The sequence below is a fragment of the Marmota monax genome, unplaced genomic scaffold (genome assembly GCF_021218885.2).
Source record: "Marmota monax isolate L192 unplaced genomic scaffold, Marmota_monax_Labrador192_F-V1.1 WCK01_AAM20220418_F8-fsc00038, whole genome shotgun sequence".
In the NCBI taxonomy this organism is placed as follows: Eukaryota; Metazoa; Chordata; class Mammalia; order Rodentia; family Sciuridae; genus Marmota; species Marmota monax.
The window spans coordinates 6,285,645-6,304,017 of record NW_026692498.1 but is presented as its reverse complement, the minus strand read 5'-3'; the positions used below and the strand labels follow the sequence as shown (position 1 = coordinate 6,304,017).

The 18,373-nt window shown below is 47.2% G+C and overlaps 1 protein-coding gene across 1 annotated transcript; it reads left to right on the top strand.

Moving 5' to 3' along the window:
* The first annotated feature begins 371 nt into the window (after positions 1-371).
* Positions 372-18,154, top strand: Bbs1 (Bardet-Biedl syndrome 1). The gene is made up of 17 exons (XM_046445168.2): positions 372-528; positions 819-895; positions 1,009-1,043; positions 2,095-2,370; positions 2,895-2,941; positions 3,056-3,094; positions 3,177-3,249; positions 5,899-6,030; positions 7,316-7,422; positions 8,691-8,811; positions 8,967-9,125; positions 10,204-10,273; positions 10,742-10,900; positions 13,799-13,932; positions 14,832-14,966; positions 15,584-15,670; positions 15,928-18,154. The coding sequence occupies exons 1-17, from the start codon at positions 482-484 to the stop codon at positions 16,012-16,014; spliced, it is 1,785 nt and encodes a 594-aa protein (XP_046301124.1). The 5' UTR covers positions 372-481; the 3' UTR covers positions 16,015-18,154.
* The last annotated feature ends 219 nt before the right edge of the window (positions 18,155-18,373 follow it).

Below are 18,373 nucleotides of genomic sequence, written 5' to 3'. Positions count from 1 at the left end.
ATAGGACGATTTTAGCAGCCCTCCTTTACTACGTTTCTTGCACTTTAAATTATTCCAGAAGCCTAAAAACTAGAAACTGGCAACTTGGGTCAGGATACTCCACGCTGTCCCTTAACCCTTGTGTTTAGTTTCCCGAAGCCTGAGCCTCTACAGAAAGGCAGCCTCTTCAACCAGGTTAACCTTGTTGGTGTTCAAAGCCTATCAGGGGCTCCTCTCCAGGCCTCGAAGCCAGAGACCCCTGTCCCTGACCCAGAGATTGCAGGAACCAGAAGCCATAAAGCAAAATAAGAGAGATGAAGAGACTGTGCCTCAGCGCGTCGCACTAGCGTGAAAGCCAGTGCGTTCAGCTTGGGGTCTCCAGGCTCTGGTCCGGAAAGCTTCTCCCCGGAACCCTTGTACACGCGCTTCCCCGTGCCCGGGCGTGATTGGACGCTGCGCCGCGGGGGAGGCGGGGCCAGTTGCCTAGACGACGTCTGCGAAGATGGCTGCTGCGTCTTCACCTGATTCCGACAGCGGCCTAGCTGAGAGGTGAGGGCCGGGGTTCTCAAGTTGTCCTTTCCCACACGTGTAAAGAGGGTGCCTTGGCCGCCGGACTCCGGGATCCTGAGGCTCTTGCGCAGCGCTGACAGTCCTGGAAGGACTCTTGGGAGAAAGGAAACCGTTGCCCTAGGAGCGCAAGTGTGAGCCGCAGGGACCGGGACCCAGGCGTTCAGAGCTCACTGCACTCCTCGGTCTCAGGCACTAACTAGCTCCCCCAAAGTTTCCTTACCCTCGCGTTGAGACCCACTCCCCAATTTCCCCCCCCCCCCCATTTCCAGCAATGAGGCCAATTCGAAATGGCTGGACGCGCACTACGACCCCATGGCCAACATCCATACCTTTTCCGCCTGCCTGGGTGAGTCTCTGGAATCAGGAACCCCTGGTGCTAGGAGGGTGCGGGAGTAAGATTCCATGGCGAAGCCTCTGGGATTTTGAGACTCTGATTTATGGTCTTTTTGTTTATTCCAGCCCTGGCAGATTTGCACGGGGACGGAGAGTACAAGGTAAACCAGTCACCCCCAGCAGAGTTGGGGGTGGGGAAGTACCCCAAAGTGAGATTTTTCTGTTGGCTCCAAAGAGACTTAGCATAATCTGGAATGCACGTGTACAGTGAAGAATGCACTTTTAGGGCTGATTTTATTTTTGCTTCTAAAGTGAAAGGAACCTATTGGTTTTCTAATCCAGATTGAAGAAGTTTGTAAAGCACAACAGAATGCTGTTGGGGATTCTACCAAGACGTGCTTTTTAATTTAGTTACCTTGACATGATTCTTTGCTGGAAGAGGAAATTTCTTAGCTGGGGGCAGACAATAAAGTCTGGAGGGAAGTGAGAGTTTTATGTTTATCAAGAGACCACTGATTTTAGGATTGGCCATGAGGTGATTTTTTTTTTTTTTTTTGGTGTTGGGGATTGAACCCAGGGTCTTATGCATGCAAGGCGAGCACTCTACCAACTGAGCTCTATCCCCAGCCCTAAGCTGATAATGGGTTTATGGGGATTCGTTGTACAAGTTTCTCTACTTTTCTTTGTGATTGGGAATTTTCCATAATAAAAAGGTAAATTTTAAATTTAATTTTAATATAAAGATAATAAAAATACAAATAAATAAGTTTTTAGCCCAGTGGTAGAGCAATTGTGTATTATGTGCAAGGTCTTGGATGAAAGGGGGGAGACAAAAAGAGATGAATAATGAATGGATAAATAAAAACATCAGCTGCCAGCTATTTCTTACCAGGTTCTGTAATTCATTATCTCATTTGGTTTTCACCACTTGTATCATGAGGTAGGTGTTTCCAGCTTGGCCGGAATGCCTCACACCCAGTCAGGGAGGTGCCCAATCACATGCGAGAATGGCTTCCCACAGGAAACCTGAGCTCTGAAAGGTTGATTAACTTTCCCAAAGGCACAGGACTTATAAGCCTGATGGCAAGGCCTTTTTTTTTTGGTATGAGGATAAAGAAATGAGCATTAGTAAAAAAGGCCCAGCCCAAGAAGAGGGTCTTGGGAGAGATCTCTTGGACACTGAGCCTGGAATGAGCAATCTTTTCCCTGCAGCTGGTGGTGGGAGATCTTGGCCCTGCTGGGAAGCATCCCCGTCTGAAGGTGCTCAAAGGACCAACAGTGCTGGCAGAAAACCCATTGCCTGCTCTGCCAGCTGCTGCTGCTGCCTTCCTCATGGAGGAACAACACGAGACCCGGACTCCAGCTCTGGCACTTGCTTCAGGCCCTTGTGTCTACATATATAAGAATCTTAGGCCCTACTTCAAGTTCAGTCTTCCCCCTTTATCTTTAAACCCTCTGGAACAAGACCTTTGGAACCAAGCTAAGGAGGTAAGCAACATTGGGCATGGGAACAAGAAGGCAAAGATGGCATAGGGTGAAGAGGGCCAGGCTCTGAGCTGGAAGAGTGGGCGCATAGGTGGGCCAGTTGTGGGAGGTTGGCCATAGTTCATCTCCAACAGCATCAGTGGTGGCCCTTCTGGGTAAGGTGCTGGTTCAGTCCCTAAGCAGTTGCTCCCAGAGAGGCATTCAACCAGGGCTTTTGAAGAGCAGAACTCAGAGAATCATCTGCATTAGCCACACTCTTGCCCATCTGTGGAGTGAGGGAAACCAAAGAAAGAAGTGGCCCACAAGAGGAAAGTAGGGCACTAGAAGCAGCAAGAGTAAGGGATTTTGAGGGAGGATAATGTGGATGGCCTTGGCCCCAAGGCTGGATTCAAATCAAGGAAGTTGGGGCTCAGTGCAAGAAAGTTGGGTGGGAAGTAGAAAGGAAGAGGAACCCCTGGAAGTGTGGGCTCCCTGAGGACATGGGTGCTGGAGCTCACAGGCTCTTCTTTTTTCTCTTGCTATCACAGGACCGGATAGACCCCTTGACCCTAAAAGAGATGCTGGAGGGCATCCGGTGAGAGCCCACCTCCCCCATGACCCCTCCCACTCCCACTCCTGCATCCCAAAGCTCTGACCCTTAGGGGCCATTCTTCCACCAAACCTGCCATACTGGCCACTCTTCTTGCAGGGAGAAGGCAGAGGTGCCTTTGTCTGTACAGTCACTCAGGTAAGGATCCTAGGAAGAGCCAGGGGAAGGGAGTGGCCATGGACTGAGCTGGGAAATGCACATACCACTTCTCTGTGTCCAGGTTTCTGCATCTAGAGCTGAGTGAAATGGAGGCATTTGTGAACCAACACAAGTCCAAGACCATCAAGCGGCAGGTAACACTCCTTTCTTCCTTCCTTCCATCCATCTATCTGTCCTTTTCCACCCCCACTCTGGTATGGGTGCTCACCATTGAGCTGCATTCCCAGCCCTTTTTATTTTTTATTTTTGAGACAGGGTCTTGCTGAGTTGCTCAGGCTGGCCTTGAATTTGTGATCCTCCTGATTAGCTGGGGTTATAGATGTGTGCCACCATGCCTGGCACCCCCTTCTCTTTTTATTACCCTGTAAAAAATATTTACTTTTTTTTAAAACCATATAACATCAGTGGCAAGTTCTACAACCAAACCAGACCAGTTTGAGTTTGCAGTTTCCTTTCCAGCCACACCACATATATAAAGTCATAAAACAGCAGTACCTTCTACATGTACAGTTAATAGTTACAGCTTTTAACACATAAATATATAACCTTATATAACTTGCGTATAGCTTTTATTTTATTGAGGGTAAAGGTATTTTTGGAAAATAAGGAGAAGTGTAAAGGGGAAATGTAAATGACTCTAATTTCACTAACCAGAGATTATTACTCTTACCATTTTGGTACATTTCCTTCACAAATAGTCCTGTACATTCTGCTTCCCTTGAGTATGTAACATTAAATTTTGAGCCTCAAATAATCTTCAAGAACTCCCATTTTTAGGCCCAGGCACAGGGGTACACATCTGGAATCACAGCTACTTGGGAAGCTGAGGCAGGAAGATCACAAGTTTGAAGTCTCAGCATCTTAGCAAGATCAAAATGAAAAGGTCTAAGGTGTAGTTCAGCAGTAGAGCAACCCTGAGTTCAATCCCTAGTACTGAAAAAAAAAAAAAAAAAAACCTTTATTTTTAGTAGCTCTTGATTATTTCGTTGGTTATTAGTTAGTTTATGTAACCATTCCATCTGAACATTGGGCAAGAAATGCTTCCCTTTTATTCCCTCCATATTTTTCATGGGACCATCCACACTTGTAGAGGCCACCTTAACTGAATGTGCTGGCCAACACATGCTGCGCTGTTAACATGATCCTCAGTTCTGTGAGAATCATTGCTCGTTCCTGCTTATCAACAGCTCAGGTCTTTAGTTATTAGCATCTTTGAATACTCTTCAAACTGAGAAATGGATTAATTATCTGGAAGAGAAGGGGACAATTTTCCCAAGCATGTGTTATGGTTAAGTGACTGGGAACGCTAATGTCCATCCATGTTTCTGTGACCTTTAATCCTACTGTGTGCTGAGAATGGTCCCTGTTTTTTGTTCTTAATGATGATCACACAGTGGGCAGCTAATTTTTCCAAAGAAAAATTTTTTGGTTCTGCTAATATTCATGTGAGAAATTCCTTAGAAAGGGAGCATCCTTTTTCTTATTTGTTGTCTAGTTTTAATTACAAAAGAACATGTGCGGGCTGGGCATAGAGGCGCAGGCCTATAATTCCAGCAGTTCCGGAGGCCAAGGCAGGAGGATCTCGAGTTCAAAGCCAGCCTCAGCAAAAGCAAGGCACTAAGCAACTCAGTGAGACCCTGTCTCTTAATAAAATACAAAAAAGGGCTGGGGATGTGGCTCAGTGGTCAAGTGACCCTGAGTTCAATCCCCTGTACCAAAAAAAAAAAAAAAAAATTGTCCATTGTAATCCTAAAAAACCTCCATGATTTCATTGTCAGAGATAAACAGTCTTTGTATTTGAGGGCTTAACTTTTCAGCACTTTTTTGTTGTTGTTTGAGACCATATCTCAAAATAAAATTTAGAAAGGGCTCTCAGTGGGAGAGCACCCTGGGTTCAATCCCCAGTACCATTTTAAAAAAAAAAAAAGGAGGGGCTGGGGTTGTGGCTCAGCAGTAGAGCACTCCTCTAGTATGTGCAAGGCCCTGGGTTCAATCCTCAGTACCACATAAAAATAAATAAAATAAAGGTCTTGTGTCCAACTACAATTAAAAAATAATTTTTTTTTTTTTTAAAGAGAGAGTGAGAGAGGGAGAGAGAGAGAAAGAGAGAATTCTAATATTTATTTTTTAGTTATCGGCGGACACAACATCTTTGTTTGTATGTGGTGCTGAGGATCGAACCCGGGCCACATGCATGCCAGGCGAACACGCTACCGCTTGAGCCACATCCCCAGCCCAAAAAATAAATATTAAAAAAAAAAAAGGAAAGAAAAGAAACAGGATCATGATACGGGATCATATAATGTGCCCTTTTCACATTGAAGTATATAATCATTGCCTTTCCTTATGTATAAAATCACAACCCAAGGCCTGTGCATGGTAGGCAATCACTCAACCACTGAACTAGACCCCCAGCCCTCTTCCAGCATGTTTATATATTTTAAATTGTGATTTTACAAACATGACTTTACTTATTGTTTTTCTCTCCCATTAGAAGCATTCCCTATGTCATTGAATCTTTTAAAAACATAATTTTTAGGAAACATCCACGTTGATTTGATCACAGAGATAGCTCATAATTGACTTACTGTTTCCTTTTGTTGTTGTGAGGAAGTTAGGTTTGTTGCATAAACATGTTTACACATAAATCTGTCACATCTCTGATGCTTCCTTGTCGTCCTCGTCCTCCTCTTTCTTTGCCTTCTTTCTTCCTTCCTGTGACATCAGGGATATCTGGGGGATGGTGTAGGATTCCTTGAGTGACCTCTAGAGTCCTTCTGCAGACAGTCATCACCACCATGATCACCTTGAAGAAAAACCTGGCTGATGAGGATGCCGTGTCATGCCTGGTGCTGGGCACTGAGAACAAAGAGATCCTAGTACTGGACCCTGAAGCCTTCACCATTTTGGCCAAGGTCAGTGTTGGGTCTGACTGACCCTGGGAACACCCAAGATCCAGGCTACAGTCCCTCCCTTTTCTCCCACATAGTGCTGGGTAGGACACATTCACTGTAGAAAAATTAGAAACTATTGATAAACATGAAGAAAAAAATATTTGAATTCATATCCCCAAATCCCACCACCCACAGAAATCTACTATTAAAATTTTGTCCAGATACAGTAGTACCTGCCTTTAATCCCAGTAGCTCAGGAGGCTGTGGCAGGAGGATTGCAAGTTCAAGCCAGCCTCAGCAATTTAGTGAGGCTCTAAGCAACTTAGTGAGACCCTGTCTCAAAATAAAAATTAAAAAGGGCTAGGGATGGTTCTGTTGGTTAAGCACTCCTGGATTAAATCCCCAGTACCAAAAAAAGAAAGAAAGAAAGAAAAAAATTGGGGGGGCATGTATCCTTCTGCCTGTGGTTGGAAAGCAGGAATTTTCCCCACTTTCTGGATAAGGAAGCAGGTTGGAGACAGTTTCTTATATGGATATAGATATATAACTTTACATGTTTATAAAAAACAGGATTATGGTTGGGCATGGTGGAGCATGCCTATAATCCCAGCAACTCAGGAGGCTGAGGCAGAAGGATTGCAAGTTCAAGGCCAGCTTTAGCAACTTAGTGAGACCGTATCTCAAAATAATATATAGAAAGGGCTAGGGTTTAGCTCAGTGGGAGAACATCCCTGGGTTCAATTCCCAGTACCATTTTTAAAAAAGAAATTAAAAAAAACAGGATTATAATACAGGATCATGTAATGAGCTTTTTTCACATTGAAGTATATGATCAATTAAGGATATGGTCATATGATTAAAACCACATCAGCCTTTTTAAAGGCCACACATATCCATTATCTAGAGTAGCCTAATTTATTTAACCTGCCATCTGTTGTTGGGCACTTAAGTTGCTTTCATTTTTTTCACTACTAGGAACACCAGTGCAGTAGACATCCTTGCCCGAGCATCTTTGGGTGCTTGTAGAGATACTGCCCTTTGGCTAAACTCTATTCCTAGATGCAATAGAGTTTAGCCAAAGGGATAGACTAAAAGACTTTTGCTACATATTGCCACGTTTCCCTCCAGAAAAATTATATGAGTCTAACCTGTGACAAGCAGGGAGCAAATGAGGAGACGGGGAGTTTTGACAAGGAAGGAGTTACTTGAGATAAGGAAGATTTTTAGATGACTCAAAGGAGTTACTTCAAACCAGGGAGGGGCTGGGGCTCTGAGAAAGCAGGATGTTTGAGTCTCTTCTTTGCAGATGAACCTTCCCAGCGTCCCAGTCTTCCTGGAGGTTTCTGGCCAGTTTGACGTAGAGTTCCGGCTTGCAGCTGCCTGTCGAAATGGGAACATCTATATCCTGAGAAGGTAGCCATGGTCTCCGGGCCAGAGGAATGTTGCAGAAATGTGTTTTCTCGGGGGGTTAGCAAGATGAACAAGGGGGCTTGGGAACTCTGATATGGGAATGAAAAGAGCTAAGAGTTTTATAAAGGAGACTGAGCCCATGAGCATAGAGGGAATATCTGGAGGCTATGAGACAAGGACTGGCAAAGCTGGAGCCTGGTGAGGTAGCCACAATAGGTGAGCAATGCAGTCAGAAAGCAAGGAAATAGAAAGTCTCTTGTATTTGTTATATCAATTTATAGCGTATGTGACACTTCCTTATGCGTTAGTTTGATATTTCATGCAACATTTTTAAATTCCCGAAATATTTATTGAGCACCTACCATTTATTAAGCACTGTGCAAGGAATTGGGGCTATGTTCCTAAACAAAACACTATAAATATGGTCCCTTCCTTCATGCAAGAGGCATGTGTTAAAGTCAACAAACCAAGATATTCCAAATTGGATGAGTGTATGGAGGAAAAATGCAGGCTTATTGGGAAAAAGTACCAGGTGATCAGGAATGCCCATCCAGGGGTGAGGAACCAGTTGCTCAAAAATGTGAGGAAAACTGGGCCTGGTGGCATATACTTGGAGTCCCGGCTACTTGACCAGGAGGATGGCTGAGCCTAGGAGTTCAAGACCAGTCTGGGCAACAGAGTGAGGCCCAATCTCAAAAAAAAAAAAAAAAAAAAAAAGATTAAAAATTACTCTGCTGGCCAGAGAGTAACTAGAAAGAGGCCCAGAGACCAGTGGGCTGTCAGTCATCAGATAGGCCATGATGTTGACTTGGACTTGGTGATAGGGAAATGTAGGACTTTGCCTGTGCTTGAAAGCAGGAATTTTCCCCACTTTCTGGTTAAGAGAAGCAGATTGGAAGGACAGGAAACTGGCTTCTACCCAGAGAAAACTCTTCATCTTTTTCTTATAAATTAGTAAACTGCCCAAGTCTACTAGCACTGGCTAGACAGTCTAAAATAAGCTCAGTGAAAGCTCTGTGCAATGTCAAGCTATCATATGTCACCAGAGTAAGGGCAGGAGGGAACAGGGTAGAGAACTCACATGATGTTTTCCAAAGTCACACATCTACTAACGCAGGAGAGGTGGAAACAATCCCCTGGGCATCTGCTCTGGGGCCAGGGTTCCTCTGAGGTTAGGCTGGTTAGGCTGTGGGGCTTAGAAGGAGAAGAGTCAGCCAGGGATTGGAGAGGAACTTTCTCTGGGGCAGTATAAATGTGTCTTTATTCCACAGAGACTCCAAGCGCCCCAAGTACTGCATTGAGCTGAGTTCCCAGCCTGTGGGGCTTGTCCGGGTACACAAGATCCTGGTGGTGGGCAGCACCCAAGATAGTCTGCACGGCTTTACTCACAAGGTGTGGCCTCTGGCAAGCCCCAGCCCTTCCACACATGTCCACCCCAGTCCCCTTGGCTGGAAAGACCTCCTGGCTTCTCCTTTCCCACAACTTCAAGCCACTTCTTCTTTCTACTCCAATCCCTGAGCCCCTGAAGACTCTGTGTTCCCTGCCAGGGTAAGAAATTGTGGACTGTGCAGATGCCTGCCGCCATCCTGACCATGAACCTCCTAGAGCAGCGTTCCCGGGGTCTGCAGGCTGTCATGGCAGGGCTGGCCAATGGAGAGGTCCGTATTTACCGTGACAAGGCTCTGCTCAACATCATCCGCACCCCGGTGAGTCCCACCCTGGCTTCAGCGTCTGTTATTGATCCCTCCTTGCCCCAATCTCACTTGTGAATATTTTTAGCTGCCTCTCCTGACAGTATATGGAAGCATTTCAGAAACATTTTTCAAGCACTTTATATGTACAAGTCACCATTTAGGGTGGGGGGGGGTGTGAAATGATGTTTTAAGGGAGCTCACAACCTACGGGAACAACCAGCACTCCAGATGCAGCATGTGAACACACAAGGCGGCCTGCAGCAGAGCAAAGGCTGGAAAAGCAGAGAGGGGCCAGTGACCAGGGGAAGGAAGGGGAAAGGTAGACAGGAAAAACTCATGGGACACTTCACAGAGCAAATGGCCACTCACCTGGTAAATTAGTTTGCTAAGTTGACAAATAGAGGAAGAATATTCCAGACGGGGCATCATGAACAAAGGTTGAGAGTCATGAAGCACTCTGATGGAAGAATCCAGGAGGTTTGATGAGGTTTGGAACAGAGATTTTTATACTCTCATGAGTCATTAAATCAATTTAGTGGATTACAATCAGCAACATTTTAAAAAATAGGATAGAAATTTCAGAGTGTATCACATGTGAAACCATTATGTGTGGGTATAAATTATCCTGAGTCTCACTATAAAATCTGAAAGCAACAGGTTTGGGCCTTCAGGTGCTGTGAGGGCAGGTGGCTGGGAGAAGTACAGAGGAGAAAACTGGTGGATGAGGCTGGTTGGAGTCTGATGTCAAAGGCCTAAGTGTTCTGATAAGGAGGACAGGACAAAAGCCATTGGAGGTTGGTTTTCACAAACGCAACAGACACAGCATTACGAAGGACAGAGTGGGGTCAACAATAGGCTGGAGGACTGATTAGGAGACTACCCCAGAAGTCAGGGCCAATGGTGTTTGGTCTGGAACTGTGGCCATGGCAGTGAAGTTGGAGAGGAGATGGGAAATAAGTATTTTGGTGGCAGCATTGCCCCCAGGCCTCTCCTCACCTCTCACCTGTTTTATCCAGGGTTTTACTCATCTTCTCCATCTTGCTTTTCTCTCCAAGATGTTCCTCAGCTTAACTCTGATGTTCCCATATAGGATGCAGTGACCAGCCTTTGTTTTGGCCGCTATGGGCGGGAGGACAACACCCTTGTCATGACTACTCGAGGTGAGAAGACTCAGTTCTGTCAAGGACATTGGCATTGGCATTGGAATGAAGGGGACAGGCTGGAGAAAGAGGAGAGAAGGAGGTGAAACACAAACAGACCCAAATATGGAAAGATGGGCCTGCAGACACATCCTGTCAGGGTCTGAGTTGCCATTCAGACAGCTTATTAGTACTTGGATGCTGCTGCCCAGAGGCCAGGCTTAGGTCGGGTCGTGTCTCCACAGCAAGTATTGTAGTACCTGCCACAGTGCTAGGAATGTCTCAGTACTCCACAAGGAGCTGCTGGGTGAATTAATGGTAGAACACTATTGAGACATATTGTGTTCCTTCCAGAAACTGAGTCTTGTCAGAAAGACAGACCTGTATAAAAATGGCTCTCTATTAAGTTGATTGTTTTGGGCAGAGAGAATGGGAATGTTGAATAGAACTGGGGAGGACAGATCGGTTTCTGTCTGTTCACTTCCTTAGGTGGTGGCCTGATAATTAAGATCCTGAAGCGCACAGCAGTGTTTGTGGAGAGCACAGGCGAGGTGGGTCCCCCACCAGCCCAAGCCACAAAACTTAATGTGCCCCGAAAGACTCGGCTCTACGTGGATCAGACACTGAGAGAACGGGAGGCTGGCACTGGTAAGACTCCCCCTCTTTCTCCTCCTCCATTGTTCCCAACAGCAAAAAGTGGGTGGATGGTTCTCAGGTACCCTAGGCAGTCAGGGGGACCTCTGCCAACCCAACAAGTCTCATACCTCTACAAGTCAGGGACAGCATGGGAGGTGCACCTACCTACATATCATCGTTGCTCAAGGGATAGGTGCCTTTAAAAGTTGGAGGGGCAGCGGTCACTTCTAGCTGCAAGTATTTTCAGAGTAGAAACTAATGAAGATTTTCTGCTTGTTCAACTTTCCCTTTTCATTCATTCATTACAGGATCATGCCAAGCCTTGTGCCAGGTTCCTTAAAGTAGGCTAGTCCTACATAGGAGACTTCATGTTGTATGACAGGAATAGGAGTTTCTGTGTGCTGTTGACACACATAAGGCAATAAGGAATATTTGCCTGGGAAACAATAAAACCTTTAGAGAGAGGTGACATTGACTTAATGCCAAAAAGATAATTACAAGTCCACCAGACAGTGGGGAGGGAAAGGCAATTTAGGCAGAGTCTGGGATAGAAGCTCAGGGCCCTAACCTGGATTTAAGACAGCATCTGCCATGTAGCTGTAAGGCCAGGAAGCCGAGTGGCCACGGGTAACTGGGGAGGCAGGTTGGAGCCAGTTCCCAAAGGGCCAGGAATGCAAAACTACATTCAAATGTGTGTTTAGGGCATGGGGAACTGGCAAAGAGGTCAAGTAAAAAAGAGCAGTAACTCTTCCTGCTAAGTTTTTTAAAGGGATCTTGGTCTCAGTTTGAAGGACAAATTGGAGGACAGAGAAAAGAGCAGGCTTTTATAACCTAGAACATGTAAGTGATAATGTAGCAGAAACATAAGTAGGGAGTTCTGAAAGGTAACCAGATGTGAAGTATTTAAAAATCACAATCTTTTGTATATACCAATAATATCCAATTGGCAAACATAATGGAAAAAGTTTCCATTTAAAATAAATCCCTAGGAAACAATGTAACAAGAAAATGTACAAAGCCTAATAAAGAAAATTATAAAACTGTCTTCAAAAACATGAGAGGCCACCTGAATGGACAGACTCACCAAATCTCAGGGTGGGAAGACACACTGGTAAAATTGTCAATCCTTCTAGAATCAATCTAGAAATAGCAGAGTTACAGAAAAAATTCCCATGGGGTTCATTTTAAGGACTTGATCAGTTGATTCTAAGAGTAAATCTGAGAACTTTGGGAGGATAAAAATGAAGGAACTTACCCTATTAGATTGTAAATTAACTACAAAACTGTAGGAGTTGATGGTGCTGATGTGGAAGGAGACAAAAGTCATTTAGGAACATCCTGGAAGTTCAGAAAAGGCCTTGTATGTGTGGCAAGTCAGTATGTGTTAAAGGTGTCATTTCAGATTAGTGGGGAAAGGCACAACTGTACAAACACCATGATTAGAGTCAGGTACAGCGCATACACAAAGTCCCAGCTACTCTGGAGGCCAAGGTGGGAGGATTGCTTGAGCCCAGGAGTTAGAGGCCAGCCTGGACAGCATATAGAGACTCTGTTTCTTAAAAAAACAAAGTACAATTAGAATAACTTGCTTCTAAGGGAATTATATGAATCACAAAAGTTAATTATGGTTAGGTTAAAAATAAATTGGGGCTGGGGTTGTGGCTCAGTAGTAGAGTGCTTGCCTCACTTGTGAGAGGCACTGGGCTCGAGTCTCAACACCAGGTATAAATAAATGAATAAAATAAAGGTCCATCAACAACTAAAAAAAAAAAAAGTCCAAAATAAATAAATTGTGGACTGGGGATGTGGCTCAAGTGGTAGCATACTCGCCTGGCATGCGTGAGGCACTGCGTTCGATCCTCAACACCGCATAAAGATAAAATAAAGATATTGTGTCAACCTAAAACTAAAAAATAAATAAATGAATAAATAAGTAAATTGTAAAACTACTAGAGGAAAAAGGAAAGATAAATAAGTGGGATAACATAAAGATGCAAAACTGGGGCTGGGGATGTGGCTCAAGCAGTAGCGCGCTCGCCTGGCATGCGTGCGGCCCGGGTTTGATCCTCAGCACCACATACAAAGATGTGTGTCCACCGAAAAAAAAACTAAAAATAAATATTAAAATTCTCTCTCTCTCTCAAAAAATAAATAAATAAATAAATAAATAAAATAAAATAAAGATGCAAAACTTCCAAATGGCAAAAGGCACCTCACACAAAATAGAAAAGCAAAAACAGACCAAGATGTTGGGTCTGGACAGAGGAGGACTGGCAGGAGCAGGGACAGGGGACTCTGGGGGCAAGCTGAGGAAGAGTTAGTTACCTGCTCTTACCAAAGGGTTAGGGTGAGGGCTAAATCAAGGTGGCCTGGGGGACAGTGATGCAGTAACTGGGGGAGGATAGTGAGGCTGGCTTCCACAGTGTTGAACTTGAGGTGTTATAGGACACCCAGGGAGAGATGACCATGGGGCAGTTAAGCAGCTGCAGGCCTAGATGCCCAGATGCTGTTGGAGACAACACACAATGTGGAGGGACATGGGAATAACAAGGTCCCAGTTCATAGGGGCCAGCAGCTATTGCACTTTGGGATGGTCAGAGCCAAGACAGGCCCTGGGTTGTCCGGGGGACAAAGAAATGTAAGAGAATGAGCCAAGGCCCAGAATCCAGGAAACACTAGCCTTTAGAGCTGAACAGAAGGAGACTAAGATGTGCAGACAGCAAGGTGGTGGGAGAACCAATGGAGAGGAATTAGAGCATAGTCCACAGCAGGGTCACCAAAAGGCTAAGCTTGGCCTCAGTCCTTCCTGTCCCACATTCCCAGCCTCTGCAGGTCCTGCCCACTGCATCTATCTCACACCCTCCCCACAGCAGCCTCCCTCCAGCCTCAGCCTTCATATTCTCTTCACAGCCATGCACCGGAGCTTCCAGACAGACCTCTACCTGCTGCGCCTCCGGGCAGCCCGCGCCTACGTGCAGGCCCTTGAGTCCAGCCTGAGCCCCGTGTCGGCCACAGCCTGGGAACCGCTCAAGCTGCATGCTGTGGTGAGCACCCAGGTGTGGGCGTATCAGGGCCAGAGGGCAGAGGTCAGGAGGGCCACACAATTAAGCCCCCAGAGCCAATGCCATGGAGTAAACCCCAGGCTCCCTTTCTCCCTCCATATCCTTCTGGGAGAGCTGCCTTCACCGTCTTGCTTCTTGTACTGCCCTCTTCTGTGGCTGGCCACAGAAGGAGACTTCCTCTTCAGCCCCCTGGTTCTGTGTTGTGCTCCTAGACATGGGACAGGGAGCACAGAGTGTCACCTTGGAACATTTCTTCCCAGGAGCCTCAAGGGATCTAATGGCATAGAGTAGAATACTGTTTGCTTCAGTAGCCATAGGACCGCCTGGTACAGAGAAGGGCCAGCCTGGTCTGGCCATAGGCAGTATGCCTGGGCGTGAGGGAGGAGAAGCCCACACATGCCCAAATTTGAGTGACCACAAGGCTACAGCCAGCTCTCAGTTGGTCCCTATGTGTATTGTCTGCTCTACCCAGGTTTCTAATCACTTAGTTCCTAAAGAGAGTGGATAGATATAGAGGAGGAAGGGGTGACAGAGGAACTCAGGGTGCGAGGGAGAAAATCTCATCTACCAGGACAAGGGTGGGAGGTAGAACAGGCCTAGGGAGCGGGCAGGAGCAGCAGTGAAGACAGGAGGGAGCTGGGCCATGAGCCTGGCTGGCTTTGCCTCCACCTTGCTAGGTGGTCTCATCGAGGCCCTCTCCTCTCCAGGCCTCTGCTGCCCCGTCTATCTTCTGTGCATTTTGATGAAGGCAGATAGATAAAGCACTAGAGCAGTTGTTGGGATAACTTGAGGACACTGATGAAGAAGCAGACAGGGCCAGGCTCCTGGATTCAGTGCCCAAAGTCCTCAGTCCTGAGGGCCTTTTCCACCCATCCCCACAGGTCCAGGGCCTGGGGCCCACCTTCAAGCTCACGCTTCATCTGCAGAACACCTCAACAGTCCGCCCTGTGACAGGGCTGCTGATCTGCTTCCTGTACAACGAGGCACTCTATGCCCTGCCTCGGGCCTTCTTCAAGGTACTAGATCTCCCCTTAGCCCCGCCCACAACCCGCCCTGAGTCATGGGATACAATAGGTTAGGGCAGGGTCTTGATTAGATGCTCACCAGTCCGCAGTAGGCTAGTAGGTGGCCAACAGACCAACTCAGCCAGACACCAGGTGGGCATCTGGAAGGAGCACCAGGCCTTGCCTTTGCCACCTTTTTCCCAGTCTAACAGGCCCAGGAGCCATACAGAATGTAGTAGGGAATAGCAGAGCCTGAGTCCTACCTACCTGTCCAACATTGTTGGTGGCCAAGAAGCCCCAGCCTGCTTCCCAGCTGCTCCTGCTACCAAAAGGGATCCTCTCTACTCCAGAGAGTGTCATCACAGAGCAAAGGGTCTGCTTTTCCCCCACAGCCCAGGTTAGAAGGAGAAGAAACTCAAAACTCTGGAATGTAGAAGAAACAGCCCTGGCCTTGGTAGGAATCTAGGTTTAACCACAGACCCATCATGTGACCCTGGAGCATTGGCTTCCCAGCACTGCACCATGGCCTGGCCCACCCTGAGAAATCCTGAGACACAGCTGATGGCAGGCACAAGCACATTTTGTGATCTGCCAACTAGTAGCTGGGCATCCTCTGTCTCCAAACCTAGGTCCCCTTGCTGGTGCCAGGGCTCAGCTACCCTCTGGAGACCTTTGTGGAGAGTCTCAGTAACAAGGGCATCTCAGACATCATCAAGGTAAACCATCCACTGGTACTTCTTGGAAGGTGGGACCTTGGGGAGGTCAGTAAGGGTAAGTATGGACAAGGCCCTCAGGGGCTGCAGGGTGGAGCTATGGTAACTGCACAGTTGAGGCCTCCCCTCTCCCTATCCCTTCAGCAGAGCCCTAGTGGCCTGTCATTAAGGTCAGTGCAGACAAGCAGGCTTGGCCTTTGCAGGGAACAGAGAGCAGGGGTCCAGGTGTATGCCCCAACTCCATGGCACCTCCTCCATAGGTACTGGTGCTCCGGGAAGGCCAGAGTGCACCCCTGCTGAGTGCCTACATCAACATGCCTGTGAGTGAGGGGCTGGAAGCCGCCTGAGCCCTGGGCCAGTGTTCAGGCCCCTGCCAAATGGAGTCAGCAAGATCCATCAGCCACTTTCACTGAGCTGGGTGGGTTGGGCCACTCCCCATGCAGCAGTGTGCTGGGGCGCCAGCTTCCCACTCCTCTCCTGAGCATCCCCTGCTCACCACTCCTGCCATGGGGCTATAGCACCAGCTAGTGAGTATAAGAAGGCCTGGCTCCTTTCTCAGAACATGCCCTGGTATTGTTCCAGAGGCAGCTTCTGCTGCCCACTGCCTCCCAGTACTTCCCAGAAACCTCACCCAGTCCCAAGGAAGAGTTCTGAGCTGTCGAGATGAAAAGAGGACACTGACTCTTTTTCTTTTCCACTTCCCTCTGGCACCCCACTCACCTCCTGCTGCAGGCCAAGGCCAGAATTGGATGAGAGCCTGGCCTGATAAGTCAGAGGCTTTTCTTGGGTGAGACTGAGCCCCCTGTCAGCCTGGGGTTCCACTTTCTGTTCAGCAACCCACCGAAGGAATGCCATCTCCCCATAGGGCACCTTTACAAAGGCTTGGACCCTGCCACCACCTCAGGGCTCCAAGGCCCCACCAGCAGGTTGCCAGAGGAAGAAGTGGCGCAGGAGGGCAGAGGGTGCCCATGTGCACTCCCAGAGACCACACACCATCTGCTCCTGACCTGGATGCTCATGTTCAAAAAGAGCATCTGTGGAAAGAAAAGTGGAATTAGGTAGAGCAGAGGCAGGCAGCACCAGAAGAGGCATTTCTGGGATTAGGGGAAGGGCTGGGGAGACAGAAGCCCTAAAGTGCCCATCAGACTGCCCTTCTGTGCCTGGGAGTCCAGATCAGCCCTGAGGGTGGAAAGTTCACTGGGCAGCAGCCAGAGCAAGAGAATTGGCTGGCACAGAGGTGAGACTGGAGTTTAAGCAAAGGCTCAGTTTAGACCTAAATGCTCAAAACCCTCAAGCCCCTCATGCCTGCTGAGTCCCTGGGAAGTCTCGCCAGTGCTCCTCACAGGTCACAGGAGTCACCTGGGAGCCAGCAGCCTTGCTCTTGGGAACCTACATCTTTCCCCATCTGACCAGGTGTGGCCTGATGTGTGGCACACGGCTCAGGCTTGCAGGAAGTAACGAGATTCCTCTGTGTTTCCGGTCTCCCCTCATGTAAAATGAGGCAGTTTCTGAACTGTTTTTAGCTCTGACACTCCATGGGCTTTGCACCCCCTCTGGCAGAAAGGAGAAGTTGGCCCAGAAAAGTGATACTGGACAGGAACAACTGCACAGCTTTTGCCCTCAAGACCAAGGTCTCTACCAGGCATGGTGGCCCACACCTGTAATCCCAGCAACTTGGGAGGCTGAGGCAGGAAGATCACAAGTTCAAGGCCAGCCTTAGCAACTTGGTGAGACTTTGTCTCAAAATGATAAAGGGCTGGGGATGTGACACAGTTTATGCACCCTGGGTTCAATCCCTAGTACCCCCCCCCCCCCCCCAAAAAAAAAAAAAAAAGAGAAGACCAAGGGCTTCAAACTGGTTGCCACTGTCTGCCTCTCTGCCCAAGACACAGGGTGGACCCCAGCCCTTCCAAGGAATGCATCTGGAGCCAGGTTAAGAGGCCACCGGTTTGGGCCAAAGAAAGAGCCTTCCCCCTTCTCCCCACTGCCCAGCAGACCACCTGGGTCAGGATGGTGAAGGGTTTCTACATCAAGCCAGCCCAGGCACAGTGGAAATAGCAGAGGTAAAGAAATGAAAAGATATGGAACGGAGGGTGTCACTGTCACTCTAGTCTCAACCTGCAGAACCTGGAGATGGAAGGGCCTGTCCAAGGGGGTAATGAGCCCATCATTGGAGTTGTGTGCACAGGGTGTGGGCTGTCATGGGGCAAAGTAATGTATTAGCCAGAAGACCGTATAGTCCCTTTTACCCAGGTCATACTGTGAACTGCACTACGAACTATGTGAACTCAAAACAAAAACATCTGATCTGGTTTTTTTTTCATATCTGTTCATTATGATGAAAGGAAAGACCTATGTTTGGCACCTGATGTGAGTTTTATAATACTATCCTATTAAATATGTGGGGAGCTGGGGATGTGGCTCAGTGGTAGAGCACTTGCCTCGATTCTCAGCATGGCATATAAATAAATAAAGGTTTAAAAAAGAGAGAGAGAAATATATGGAACAGGGGGCTGGGTTGTAGCTCAGTGACAGAGACTTGCCTAGCACGTGTGTGGCACTGGGTTCAATCCTCTGTACCATATAAAAATAAGTGAATAAAATAAAGGTATTTATTTAAAAATAATGTAAAATTTGCCTAAAAAACAATTTAAAAAAGAAAAAAGAAATATATGGAACCAAGTACTATGGCCCATGCCTGTATGA

Coding starts and splice junctions, on each gene's coding strand:
- Bbs1 (XM_046445168.2), top strand. CDS start 482: ATGGCTGCTGCGTCTTCACCTGATTCCGACAGCGGCCTAGCTGAGAG. Junction 529..818: donor GACAGCGGCCTAGCTGAGAG/GTGAGGGCCGGG, acceptor CCCCATTTCCAG/CAATGAGGCCAATTCGAAAT. Junction 2,942..3,055: donor GAGATGCTGGAGGGCATCCG/GTGAGAGCCCAC, acceptor CTCTTCTTGCAG/GGAGAAGGCAGAGGTGCCTT.